This window comes from Apis laboriosa, unplaced genomic scaffold (genome assembly GCF_014066325.1).
Source record: "Apis laboriosa isolate Shangri-la unplaced genomic scaffold, ASM1406632v1 scaffold45_cov149, whole genome shotgun sequence".
Lineage (NCBI taxonomy): Eukaryota > Metazoa > Arthropoda > Insecta > Hymenoptera > Apidae > Apis > Apis laboriosa.
The window spans coordinates 276,222-289,250 of NW_025223361.1; the positions used below are offsets into that span (position 1 = coordinate 276,222).

The 13,029-nt window shown below is 39.6% G+C and overlaps 1 protein-coding gene across 3 annotated transcripts in view; it reads left to right on the forward strand.

Moving 5' to 3' along the window:
- LOC122716449 (ecdysone-induced protein 74EF) overlaps positions 1 to 13,029 on the forward strand; it is a 159,009-nt gene that overhangs the window by 118,565 nt on the left and 27,415 nt on the right. For 2 of the 3 annotated variants that reach the window (XM_043939514.1, XM_043939516.1), the window contains 3 exons: positions 7,374 to 7,631; positions 10,579 to 10,746; positions 11,615 to 11,854. In XM_043939514.1, the coding sequence (XP_043795449.1) occupies positions 7,374 to 7,631; positions 10,579 to 10,746; positions 11,615 to 11,854 (666 nt within the window). The remainder of the gene's footprint in view (positions 1 to 7,373; positions 7,632 to 10,578; positions 10,747 to 11,614; positions 11,855 to 13,029) is intronic. The other variant, XM_043939515.1, reaches the window with a different exon arrangement.

The following is a 13,029-nucleotide window of genomic DNA, read 5'->3' on the forward strand; positions in this document are numbered from 1 at the left end:
CGATCTCGAAGCGAGAAAGTATGGCGTGCCACGAAATTACATAACCAATAACGAACCGCGACGAATCAAAGGTTCTGGACTCGATTGCGTTGCGCTGCACGGCGAACACCACCTTTGGGAATACGAAAACAGAAATAAATAAGGAGCGAAGATTTTTTTTTTTTCCCTCTCTCTTCTCTCTTTTCTTTCTTTCCTCGCCCGCGATTGCGGTTTCGTGCATTCGGCCCGACTTTGTAGGCGTTTCCAGGTGGGCATTCCACTACGAACGAGGAGTTAATAACTCGTTTCCCTCTCCTCCTCACCCTGTATTTTCGTCTGTGCGGTTTTAATCCTATTTGGCAAACGCGTCGATGGCGTTCCTTCTAACTTTGAACTTGAATCGACAAAATTTTTTACGGATACATGGCACTTTTTTTAACTTACTTTTGACATCGTACTCTTTCGAATCGAATTTTTCGCTGTGTATTATTATTGATTGAAAATTAGCGTTCATATAGATTTTTCACGTTTTCAATTCATGAAACATGTAGATGATTAAATTTTACTTATCTACCGATGAAAAAGATTAAGGAGAAAATCTTCAGATTGAAAGGATCGTGCGAAAAAAAAAAGACGTAGCTGTAGATGTAGAATCTCGTGTTTTTTATTTTAAACGAAATGAATGTCGAATAACGACGATCGAGATATTTGAAAGCGAAATTTTTCGCTGTTAAAGTTGCAACAAGTCTTAAAATCTTTCTCGAAATTATGGATCGATGGAACAAAACCCAAAACTGTGTCGAGTTAAGAAAAGGGTTAATCACTGCTACTTTCGAACCGTGATTTCTACCGGCGGTATTCCATTCTCGAGCGACCACAGCTGCGTGCAGTTGCACCTGCGACCGCCATGAAAACATCGTGATCGTTTCACGGCCGTAACTCCTTTTGCAAGCAGTTGTACCAAGTCTTGTTAAATCTCCACGGATCCATCATGGCCGAGCCGTGTCAATTTTGCAAGTGGCCAGATTGCTGTATCTCGTTGATCTCGATGGAACGGAATACTTTTCCTTGAGAAACGTAGAAAAGGGTGGAAAATACACGAGTGAGTGGGAGAACTCGTTTGAGACAGATCGATGTCTCCGTGTCAAGGATACGACGCTCGCTTGGATCGTAAACGAAATGACGAAAGACGGAATAGAGTCGAGGTGTTCTGACTTTTGGCGAGGCTCGAGATTCCTCTTCTTGTTCTTCTTCTTCTTCTTTTTCTTCTTCTTTTACTCGAAGCAATTGAACTATCCGAGGGATTCTGTTGATCGTGGTATACAAATGTCAGATGCTTATAATTCCCTGAGAAACTCTATCTTTGAACTAATAGTAAAACGGAATATAATGTAATACTGTCTTTCGATCATTGATTTCTTAATGCTTATTTTTTTTTTTTTTTGATTGAATAATAAATATAACATAGAAAAATAATAACAATTTTAATAGCAATAAATTTATCTTTGTTACATAATTATGAAACATAATTAGAGCATTAACAGTTTTTATTAAGTTACGTAACTCGATGTCTAAATGAAAAAAAAGCGTTATTGAAGAAGTCAAAAGTATCGATCAAATGGCATAGTAACCACATATACGTCGTATATATATTATAAAAATTAGAAGTTTAAAAAGAAAATAATTAGAAAATGACGATAAAGAAATTTCATTATTTCGCGTAATTCGCTTTCCGATGAAAAATTGTCAATTGCGTTGCTTTCGTATCGACCTCCATCGAACAACCAATTAAAATCGACGTTTCATCAGAATTCGAGACCGAACGAAGTCGATCGATTGAAATCGGTCGCTCGGCCATCTTTGTCTTCGGCATATTCGTGGAGCGCGTGATGTCACATAGAAAGAGAGAGTCGTTACCGTTACGCAATGGTCGGCACGACCGGAAGGTGTGTGCGTGCACGCGTGCGTGCGTGTACGCGGCGAGAAAGTTGCGTGGCCCGGGCAAACGCTGACCTTACGTACTGCGCGTGCGCGTGTGCGCGCCCGAATCGTTTTCGGACTCGATTCGGAAGCGATCGGGCCTGAATTGCGCGCGCAACTACCCTCTCGTCGTATTGTTTCGACATCGGTCGTGTCCCGAGGAAGTGAGGAAAGCGGAACATATCGTCGAGATGTAACGACATTGTTTCGTATATCCTTTATATTCATCGTAATTCTCGCGACGAAATACATAAACTTTTACTTTCATTGTTGCGTCTATAATAAATTGATAAGATATCGTTTTTTCTTTTGTGATTGGTTCGTAAATGTGAATAGTTTGATAGACACTGGAATGTTGATTCCGTTGGAACACTGTGCTTACTTTCATTGATACTTTAATAGTTGCGCATAGGTCAATTATATAACGTTTTCACATATCTTAGTTACTATATTTAGTAAATTATAAGCGTTAGATAATAACGAATGATACTCGAATAACTGCAAAACATTTTGTATTACACTTAAATATAATTGCACATAAAATAAAATCCATTTTCGTCTTTGAAAATTAATTATATCCTTCGTTTGGGACTATTAAAAGTAATTTGCAAATATAATACTATTAACGACGAAATTAATACTATTATCTATCTTTAGATTAAATGTATCGAAAATCAAGAAATTCTAGAATCTTTAGAACTTTATAATAAGTCTGAGATGTAAATTAATTTTATCAAAAATACCTGTATATTCGCTAAATAACTTAAGACTTGCTCGTTAAATAACTTCAAAACAAAAAATCCACCAAATACGAATAATAAATCTAAGTACATACGTATAATACGAAAAATTGTTAAGTAAGTCAAACTTGTACAATCCTTATCAAAGTTATTTGAGTATGATATGATATTCGGAGCTTCGTATGATACATCAAAAATTCGTACAAAACAAAAATCTGATGTTCCATGGTAATGAGCGCGAGTATGTACAAGTAGATCGATGCTACGATACACCGGAAGGAAATTTCATACACCGGAAGGTGGTGAAACGGAAGGATAAGAGGTGGCAGAGGCGGAAGACAAAAACAAGATGAAAATTCCTCGGTTCTCGAAACGACGCGAGTCGAAAGGGGGGGATGTGTGTTCGGTCGATGCGGCTAGACACCCACCCTTCTCGACTGACGCGAGGGCGAGTCAAGGTCAAGCAAGGTCGAACCCCCCGGAAAGGCTTGGCGGAGACTTGATTCCTCGCTAACGAGCCGATATAGCCGGCCACGCGCAATTAAGATGCTCGAAGATCGTAGCAAACGATCCTCGAGATATCTCTGGCGTCGTGAAGCGGCCGTTTCTCTTCGTACTCGGGCCGCGGGAACGATTAATCCTTCGCGATCGTCCTCGATGCGTATTTTTATCTCATATTCACGCGATTCGAATTATGCGAAAAGCTTTAAAGAATTGTTAGATAATCGAGAAAGTTTTTTTATACGTTTATTTTATATAGAAGAGTATATAATAAAATAAAGAAGTGTTTATAAAACTTGTTTTATAATGTTCTACAATTGTTATTGTGATTTTTTTTAGATTTTTTGAATGTTTGGTGGATCATTGGATTGAAATTATACATTTCTAATGATGATCATTGCTTGTTCAATTGTAATGAGTCGAGTTTAAAAAGAAAAAAAATTGTCAGAAGTTTCGTAAAAGAATGAGAATTTCTCGATTAAATGTTATTCTCTAAAGTTAAAAGCAGAGGAAGAAGAAAAAATGATCGAAATCATGATTTTTATAATTCCTATATTAAAAATACTTAATTCAATGGATATAAATTCATTTTCTACGTTTCCTTGCATTTCTTTTTTCGTCGTAAAAGAAAAGGGAAAACTTTCTCGATTACCTGATAGATAATTAAATATAGAGGACACTTTGTACGTACTTTCTACCATGTTCAACGAAGTTTTTAACTTGCATCCAAGCTGTTAATTAATTGAATATCAATCTTCGTAAAATTTTACGATCTCGGGGAGAAAAATTTCTCCATCTGTTTTCCCAATCAAAATTTTCTTCTTCCCTCCACCACCACGTTCGCGTACTTTTCCCTGGAAATTTCTTCTGGAAATTTTATGCCGTTGCAAACGAGTCGGAGGAAGAGATATTTTTCCGTTTCAACGATCGTTCGATCACCGAGGTTCGCCCATCGTCCCCGGCTATTGGCCGCGAAAAAAGGAAGCGGTCTCCGTAAAATGGTGGGTTTCGAGGGCAAAATTGTCGTATCGCGTATTCGCGAGTCGAATCAATATTATTACGGGCGGCGAAACGTCGACGACGACGACGGCGAGGCAAAGAGGAAAACGAGTATGCAATCGGTAACAAGCCATTTATTTACAACTTCGATTCGTTGAACGTGTAGGAATAATTTAGCGAGTTAACACAAACGCAAGGGGAGTGTGCATACGTCGTTCTGTAATGCACCCTCGGCAACAGAGGCTTCGTTAAGGGGGTGGGTTTCAGGGTTAACGGAGGTCAACGGGATCCTTAAACTCCATCGATACGATCTTCGTTGGCTTCCGCTCGAGGAGCGAACGAAAACGACTCTCTCCCTCGTTCGTGGCGCGTAATATTTTAGTCTCTAACCCGTCGATTGTTCCGTGAAATATCACGAATGCACGCGGAATGGAAAATCATACATACGTGTCGTATTTTTTAAAATTAAAATTTGAAATTTTATATTCATAGAAAAGGAAGAATTAATTATAGAAATTATACTTAAGTTTATATTGAGTAGGTTTTATGCAAAATCAAATTCCTCTGAATACATACTAAAAAGAAATGAAATATCTAAATAAATAAATAGATTCCTTCATCGTAACGTGCATTATACTTTGAATATTCCTGTCTTTTGTTTTTTTTTTTTTTTTTTGCATGCCAAGTGTCTTTTGTAAACTTTTATATATGTAAATAAATGCATAAATATCCAAGTTCGATTAATGTCAATACCGTTTTACGAATCAATTTGGACAGGCTTTAATTTTATAAGTATAAAGGGGAGGGGGGGGGAAAGAATAGTATTAAACGCTTCCTTATATTCCTTACCTTAACTCATCATTCGTTTACTTCTCCACTTCTTACAAAATATCAAATTACCACAAAACCTCTAATTTAACCATAATGATTTAATCCATCGGGACAAAACGAATGCGAGCGAATCTGACGTAAATGTAGGCAAGCGAGCAAACATTTGGCAACGAGAATCAAACTTTACACGACCCGGTTATCTCGTTGAAAACGCATCATTCTCCGATGAAATCCTAATTTTAAAATCCTTTAAAATTTGTCGAAGAAAGGGAGAGGGATCACCGTGTTTGGATCATTGATCACTGATTAAACCAGTCGAGATCGCTTCCTTACCGCAGCGATCTTCCGAGGGAAGAGGGAAGCGCTGAAGGAAAGGAAAAAAAAAAAAAAAAAAAAAAAAAAAGGAAAAAAAAAGAGAGGCATGGGAGGTGTTCTCGAGGGGTAGAGCGCGGCGCTGCGGAGAGGAAGTGAAAGCCGGCGTCTCTCCTTGACCCACTGCAACGTTTCTACCTTCCTTTCAGGCAGTGCCAACCTCGCGGCTTCATTAAGCAATTTCTCGTGGCAGCGGCCGGGGAAAAATCGGCGTGGAAAATCGACTCATTCCGCCACGGTGGATGCCTTATGAACACGCTTTCTTCGCCAGCTCGCCGTTCTACCATCTTCTTCCCTCCTCCATCGGCTGCTTCCTTCGTGAAACGAACATCATTATTATCGTTATCGTTATCGAGGAGGGAATCACCCGAAAAATAATAAAACTGTGTCGACCGCTTTTTATCGCGCCCACACGGCTGAATCGTGTTGCGCAATCGTGCTCGCGCTCGAACGAAAATCCAGATTTCGAAACTGTGCGAAGCGCAGAGGTGGGAGAGGGACCCTTCGATCGATTCATCCCACGACATCGAAGAAGTTTAGGAAGGAGAGAGTCAAATCCGAGTTTTATTTTTTTATATGTTTAAAAAAATTGCTCGTGCTATGGAATTCTCTTCCATATCTTGAATAATCGCTCTAACGAGAAATTTAACAAAAAAAATTATTCTCTTCCAGTTATTCCAGTCCTGCTTACCCTTCTTCTTCTTCTTCTTCTTCTTCTATCCTCGCGCTCTTTCTTAAGGGACTCACTTTCTTAAACAAACGATCCAAGATTGTCTTTTCCATTTCTAAAATTTCCGATCAAGGAGTACAAAAAATCGGAAAAATGGTTGTACGTAGCTCATCGCGGTAATGGAGAGAAAGCGGGGAGGAGAACGGGAGGAATGAAAAATTCCAGCGGACGCCTCCGTTTCTCGAGGAAGGCGATCATCATCGGGGAAGGGGGGGGAGGCATTATCCGTGGATAATAAATGGATCTCCTCCTCGCCCGTATCACGTGACGGATCCGTGAATTGAATCGGTAATTATGAGATCCTCGCAAGATGGAGGCAGGCTGTGGCGGACGGGTGGTGTTTAGCTGGTGGCGAGCAAAAGATCGGTTTCTCTTCCACGAGTTTCTGCTGTTTATCGAACAGGAACACTCTGTGCGAGCGAGCAAAGAGAGAAGAGGAGAGGAGGGGGGGGGGGGAGGAATAACGAGAGAAGTCACGGATGGAAAGCAAAACTAGCAAACTCTGTGCGTCGTTGGCTGTAATTATCTGGAACGGAATGGCGGGCAGGAAGACGTTCGTCTGACGTAAGAATATCTACGCGATATCCGGTGCAACTCTGTGCGCGATTTCGACCCCGGTGTCGAGATCTTTCAGCGATAAAGGCGAGCTTTTACCGACCTGCAAACCTGGAGAAAGCTCGCCTCACTGTTTACTTTTACTGATTCTCTTAACTTGGCCGGATGCAAATAGGGGGATAGTTAGATCGTTTCTAACGAGTTTTCGAAGGAGATCGATTTCTATTACTGTTCTATTAGCGCAATCCATTGCTCGATCGTTTTTATTTAATGATATCGAGGGATAAGAGAAGATTAACGAAGCTTTTTCGGAGAGAAAAACAATCGTGAAAAGATTAAAATCTTTTCTTGGGATTTTTAGAATTTCCCATATTATGTTAGGGAAGCTTCTTTTTTATTAAAATTGGTGGATCCAATATATAAACGTAACTAGAATTTAAAAAAAAAGGTAATTAAGTTACAAAATTTCGAATAAGTAATTATTTATTAAAATGCTCGAATAAAGTTTCTTGGAAACTTTATTCAATTTTCCCCATCACACGTATGAATTTATTTGTGGAATCTAGCAAGAAAAATCTTTTCGCTCTTTCGTAAAAAAAATTACGATTGCTCGTTGAAAAAGCTTATAGGCGAAAGAACGAAAAAGGGAGGAATGAAATGTAACATTGTCGTTTGCGTGATTCCAGTGGACACGAGGGAGGTTCAGCCACACGATGCGAGCGAGAAGGAGCAACTGGGCCTGGCCAGCGTTAAAGCGGAACCAGGGTCGACCGGTACGACGACGACCACCACGGGGACACGTCTCCTGCACGGTATTCTCTCGCAGCATCCCCAGCAACACGGTCTAGGGGTGCAAAATGGATACGGCCGCCACTTGCCCGGCCATGCTCAAATGGGCCAACCGTCCTACACCACTGCCACCATGGCCACAACAAGCACGCCAGGTCAGCCTCGACCAAGCTCCCTAATGTATTTCAATATCGCTCATTTGCTGTGACATACGATGACGTAACGTGAAAAAGAAACGGGTTTGAATATATTTGTCGTCTCGTTTGAATGAGAATGATACACAGAGAGACGATTAGATGATGGAAAGAATAAAATCTTGTTGAACGATGTCACTGTTACGAGCGAATACGAAACTAGTTAAAAATTATTATAATCGAAATAACCTCATAAATATTCCAATTACACGAAACGGGCGAGTATTTAAGTATCACCGTGTCACGAATCGTATCCACCATTATTTATGAATTAAAATCTTTCGTATCTTTGCAGCCAAGTATCGATAAAGAAAAAGAATTATAACGCACGTGTGGTGCAACGTGTTGCACGCTTTCGTCGAAACCTTCCAATTGCTATTACAATAGAAACGGCGGAGAAAGCAATTGGAAAGGAATAACGCGCGTAACATTAATAGAAACAAGTGAAATCAATTCAGGCGCGACTTGCACCTTGGAAGATGTGCGACGGTGGGATCCCGTACAAGGTCACGACGACGAAAAATCCCTCCTCCATCCTTCCTTTCTTTCTCTTTCCCTTTCTTTCTTTTTTTTTTCCTTTTTTATTTTTATTTATTTATTTATTTATTTATTTATTTATTTATTTTTTTTTTTTCCTTCCACCGTAAAACGAGATTACGCGCATCGATTTTCCATTGGAACGGCGTTCTACTCGGCCAATAATAATATTTACAAAGCAATATCGATGGCCGGCTGGTAAACAGCCGACAGGAAATCACTTCCGGCGTGGCTTCGCCGCGTCGAGCCGGTAAACGTTTGACTTTCCTCTCCTCGCGCTTTTCATAGGCAACGCCGCGGGTAAAACCATTGCCAGTTTCTGGCTCGTTCGAGCAACAATTCTCCTCCCTCCCCCCCTCTTCCTCCCCCCTCCTCAACCTCCGATGTTAGATCGTTAGAGACGACGCGGCGTGTGCGTGTGCGCGCGTGTGTGCGTGTGGCAATAAAAAGGCGAAAATTCCTGTTCAGCCGTCGAGCAGACAGGCAATATCGATTTCTCGACTTCCCGTACCGATGATGAACGGGGGAATTTCACCGCTGTGCACACCTGTAAGACGACAGACACCACCTCCACATTTCCTTAAACGTTGTTCTTTGAAGGAAGGAAGGAAGGAAGGAAGACGATTCTTTTTTTCCTTTTTCTTTCGATTCGATTTGAAAGTCTTGGAATATATTTGAAGCAAAGAGAATGGAATGACGAGGCTATTCCCGTAAAGAATGGGACAACGTGTGAAAAATTAAACTCGAACGCGCGAGAAAATTAAAATATTAAATTTTATAGTAATTTCTAGTCATTCTTACGTTTATTATCGCGCACATTCGAAATTGATCGAAAATGTTACAAAGTGTTTTTAATCATATTCTGAGATAGCCTTATCTACCTGAACCATTAAGCAACTAACACCAATTGGACATCATTTTCTTTTTTTCTCCAACTCTCAACAAACAAATAAAACATCGTAATTTAAACGACTTTTTATATCAATATAAAAAAACACATCGATGACTTCGATCGACGTACGACTTTTACGTTTTTTTTTTTTTTTTTTTTTTTTTTTTACAAAAAAAGAAGCGAACTCGAAGCAACGAACATACAAAAAAAAAGAAACTACCTTTTTAAAAAATCGTGACCTCGATCTTTCTGGAATTCTTTCGAAGGAATGATAACAAAAAAAAAAAAAAAAAAAAGAAACGTAAGGAGACAACGTTAAGACCAGTAAATTAACCAAACCACGTGATTCGGCGTTTTGCAGGCTATCGTTGCTTTGACCACGGATTATATTCGCGGCTAACCGTGTTCCTACCGTGATCCGGTTCACACAAGTACCTCGCCGGGCCAGTCGATTTACCGAAATAACGCATAATCGTTTCTAAGAGGTTGAGGTCACCACCTCGGTTGCAAGATCGCCGCGTATCGGCACGACTTCTCGTTTCTGCACGTATGCCCCACATACATACGATGATTCCATAACCCTTTGAACGACGACATCAACGGCGCGTCGATTGGGAGGACACGTCGACGGTGTGGCGGTGGCGTCGAGTGGATCGAAAGAAGACGGACGGACGAAGAAGGAAACCACCTCTTACACGCTGGACCTTTTGGGACTGGTTCCAGACCGTTTTCCCTCTTTCTCTCTCTCTCTCTCTCTCTGGAGCCGCGCGGCAGGGGAGAGGGAGAGAGGGAGAGGGAGGGAAGGAGACCGTGGGAAGCACGAGCGATATGCATACCCAATGACCGGATGACCTTCGCCCGTTGCATAAAGATGCCTTTAATTGACGGCGCACGCGAAAACACGTTCGCCGGTCTGGTGTCGCGTTGTTGCTCGATAAAGCGAAGTCGTCCGCCCCTCCTCCTTTTGGACCACCTCGAAGACATTAATTCGCTTATTCGAAGGCACAAAGAGAGGAGAAACCGAGCAGAAGGAACCGCGTCCACGCGTGAAATTCGACCAGATGGCGCCTAACTCGATTCTCCCTAACTCGATTAGAGAATTTTCATTTCCGCGATTTTTCTATAATATGATCGATCGAACTGTTAAACGTCGAAATTAATTCCTTCGAACTCTTAAACTCTTAACCTAGTTTTAGAATTAGGATTTCGGTTGAAAATTGAATTCCCTCCATTCTTACCTTCTACTAAAAATCTCCTTCCCTTTGGAAAAGCTCCATCTCCAATCGAATGGACAAGAACGAATCAAATCGGAACAAATTGGAAACGAAGGGAGAGCCAAAGTCTTTTTTTCGTCGCGTAAGCGTGCAAAACGTTGCAAAACCGCGGCGTGCGTTCGGCCTTTTTTTCCTTCGTGGTCGTTCACCTGGACGCAATTACCAAACGAAACTCGTGCATTTCTGTTTCATCGCGCGTAAACAGGAAGCGGATCACTGCCAGCGAGCCCCGCGGACAGCGGAGTCAGCGACGTCGAGTCCAGCACGTCCTCAGGCGGTAACGAGGACGCGAATCTCTTATTGAAAGCAAGGCTCAATCCCAATTCGTCCCTTCAGCCAAGCCTGGCGTCTCATCATTCTCATTTGTCGTCAGGTAAGCATACCTTCAATTACCTCTGATAAACGTATTATATTATCAATCGTCCACAGCCTAACGAGCAAGTCATAATTCAAACGAAACTGTTAGACCTATCGTTCCAATTCTCTATGAATCATGAGGTAAGGTATGCCTTTTGAATTCCTGTTGGACTAATCCAAGTGAAAAGGGTTAAAGATAAAACGTTTGGTTTGGTTTAAAAATGAGGAAAGGAAGATGAAAGGAATTTTTGAATGTTGTTGAAGTTTGTTGGAACATAGAATCTTATTTGATTTGTTCAGATGTGAAAAATATTGATGGACAATGTTTATAAGAATCTGTTCTTTTTACCTTTCTTTTAAACTATGTGACATCTTTTCCAAATTAATAAATCTCGACAGAGACATGTATGAAAAAATCAATAAGTCTCAATCCATATGACTATCACAGATATATCACAGATATATATCCTTACTTTCTAATGAATCTTTCTTTTATCATCACTTTTATAGCATAAGATCTTTATAATGGGTCGCTGTATAAAATATTACATTCATGGGACAACTTTAAACTGATTCTAAGAAACCAAGATAGCAAAGAATATTAATATGCAAAAATATTACTCGATTATTAAGTCAAAAACAATTTAAGTTAGATGAAATTGAAGTGAAAATGCAGTGTGATGAAAATACAATTAAATCTCTCAAAATAAAACTTAAACTTTCCTACATTTCCTGATACTATGATATAATATATTTATAGCTTATAAAGGAATAAACCCATGTGAATAGGATTAGTGGGGGAAGTAGGGAAGTATATTTGTCAAACGAAATAATATATATAACACGCAGTTTCTCACATGAATATCTCGATTGATTGTTCACAGCAGCGCTCGGCAGGTCGGCCTGTCACAGTCCTGGTGTTTATCCGTCGACGGCGGGCTTCCTGCCGCCCTCCTATCATCCTCATCAGCATCATCCCTCCCAGTATCATCCGCATAGAGGGAGCTCGCCTCACCATCAACACGGGAACCACACGATGGGCCCCACAATGGGACCGCCCCATCATCATCACCATCATCAAACGCAGAGTCTACAACACTTGCATTATCGTCAGCCTCCTACATGTAAGTTCCACCAACTTTCTTCTTTTCTTTTTTTTTTTTTTTTTTATTTCGTTAAAACGAAATAATTCTTTTCTCCAAAAAGAAGCCCGCATGCGATCAATAATATTGTCAATTGTCAAAAGGACCAGATTCCTTCCATGTCTCTTATTTCATAATTGAAAGGCCCAGCAAGATACATGTTACTCATTTTACTGTGTAAAATGTGTTGTACTGTGTAAGTTTCATCAAGAATAGAATCGTATCGTATTGAAAGAAATATAATTTCACTGGCCCTTTCAATTGGTGGAAAGATATTTTTGGAAAAATTAATCATTTCGTCGAGTTGGTTTCATTCCAATAATTCAAAAATATTGAGAATTATTAGAAGATTAATTATAATCGTTTAACGATTAACGATACAATTTCGAAATTTTAATCGGAATTATTATTGTAATTCATCGTGGCGAGCTTTAAAAAACATTGTGATTGTTGCACAAGGGTCATCGCGGCAAAGTTCTTCAATTCCGGAATTGCAAATGTTTGCAACATTATAACGTTTCAAGGAAAATTGAAATTTTAAATGAAATCTTATGGAAATATGTCAATCAAATGGAAATATTGTTGCATTCCGGAAATCCGGTGTTTTACGCACAATGCGTAGTGGAAAATAATAATAATAATAATAATATTAATGATGATAATTTATTAATATCATTAATATATTAATGGAAGAATACAAAAAAAAAAAGTAACAACAACTTAAATTTATGATAAATTATATACATACAATCACAACATTTTAAATGAGAATTATTAAAAAATCAAAAGTATTATCGATTAACATTCTTCTCTCTTTTTTTGTAAAAGCGTGGAAATGAAGATAAAAAAAAAAAATGTAACGAAATATGAAATATTTCTTTGACCTCGTTATCATCGTCTTGTAAATTCGACCAAAAATTTTGGCGAATTTTCGATCGAAGGCAAAACCAAATCAGTAATTTCAATATATCTCGCGAAAGATATCGAGAAAGAGAGATTCGATAGTCGTGACGCAATAACGATACGGCTCGGGTTTATTTCGGCTCGTCGGGTATCGATTAATCCAGACGAGGAAAGAAAGTGTCTCGACCTCTTAAGTAATTACGCTCGATAAATAATTTCGCTCAAAGAAGATATCCATACAAAGGAGAATCGAT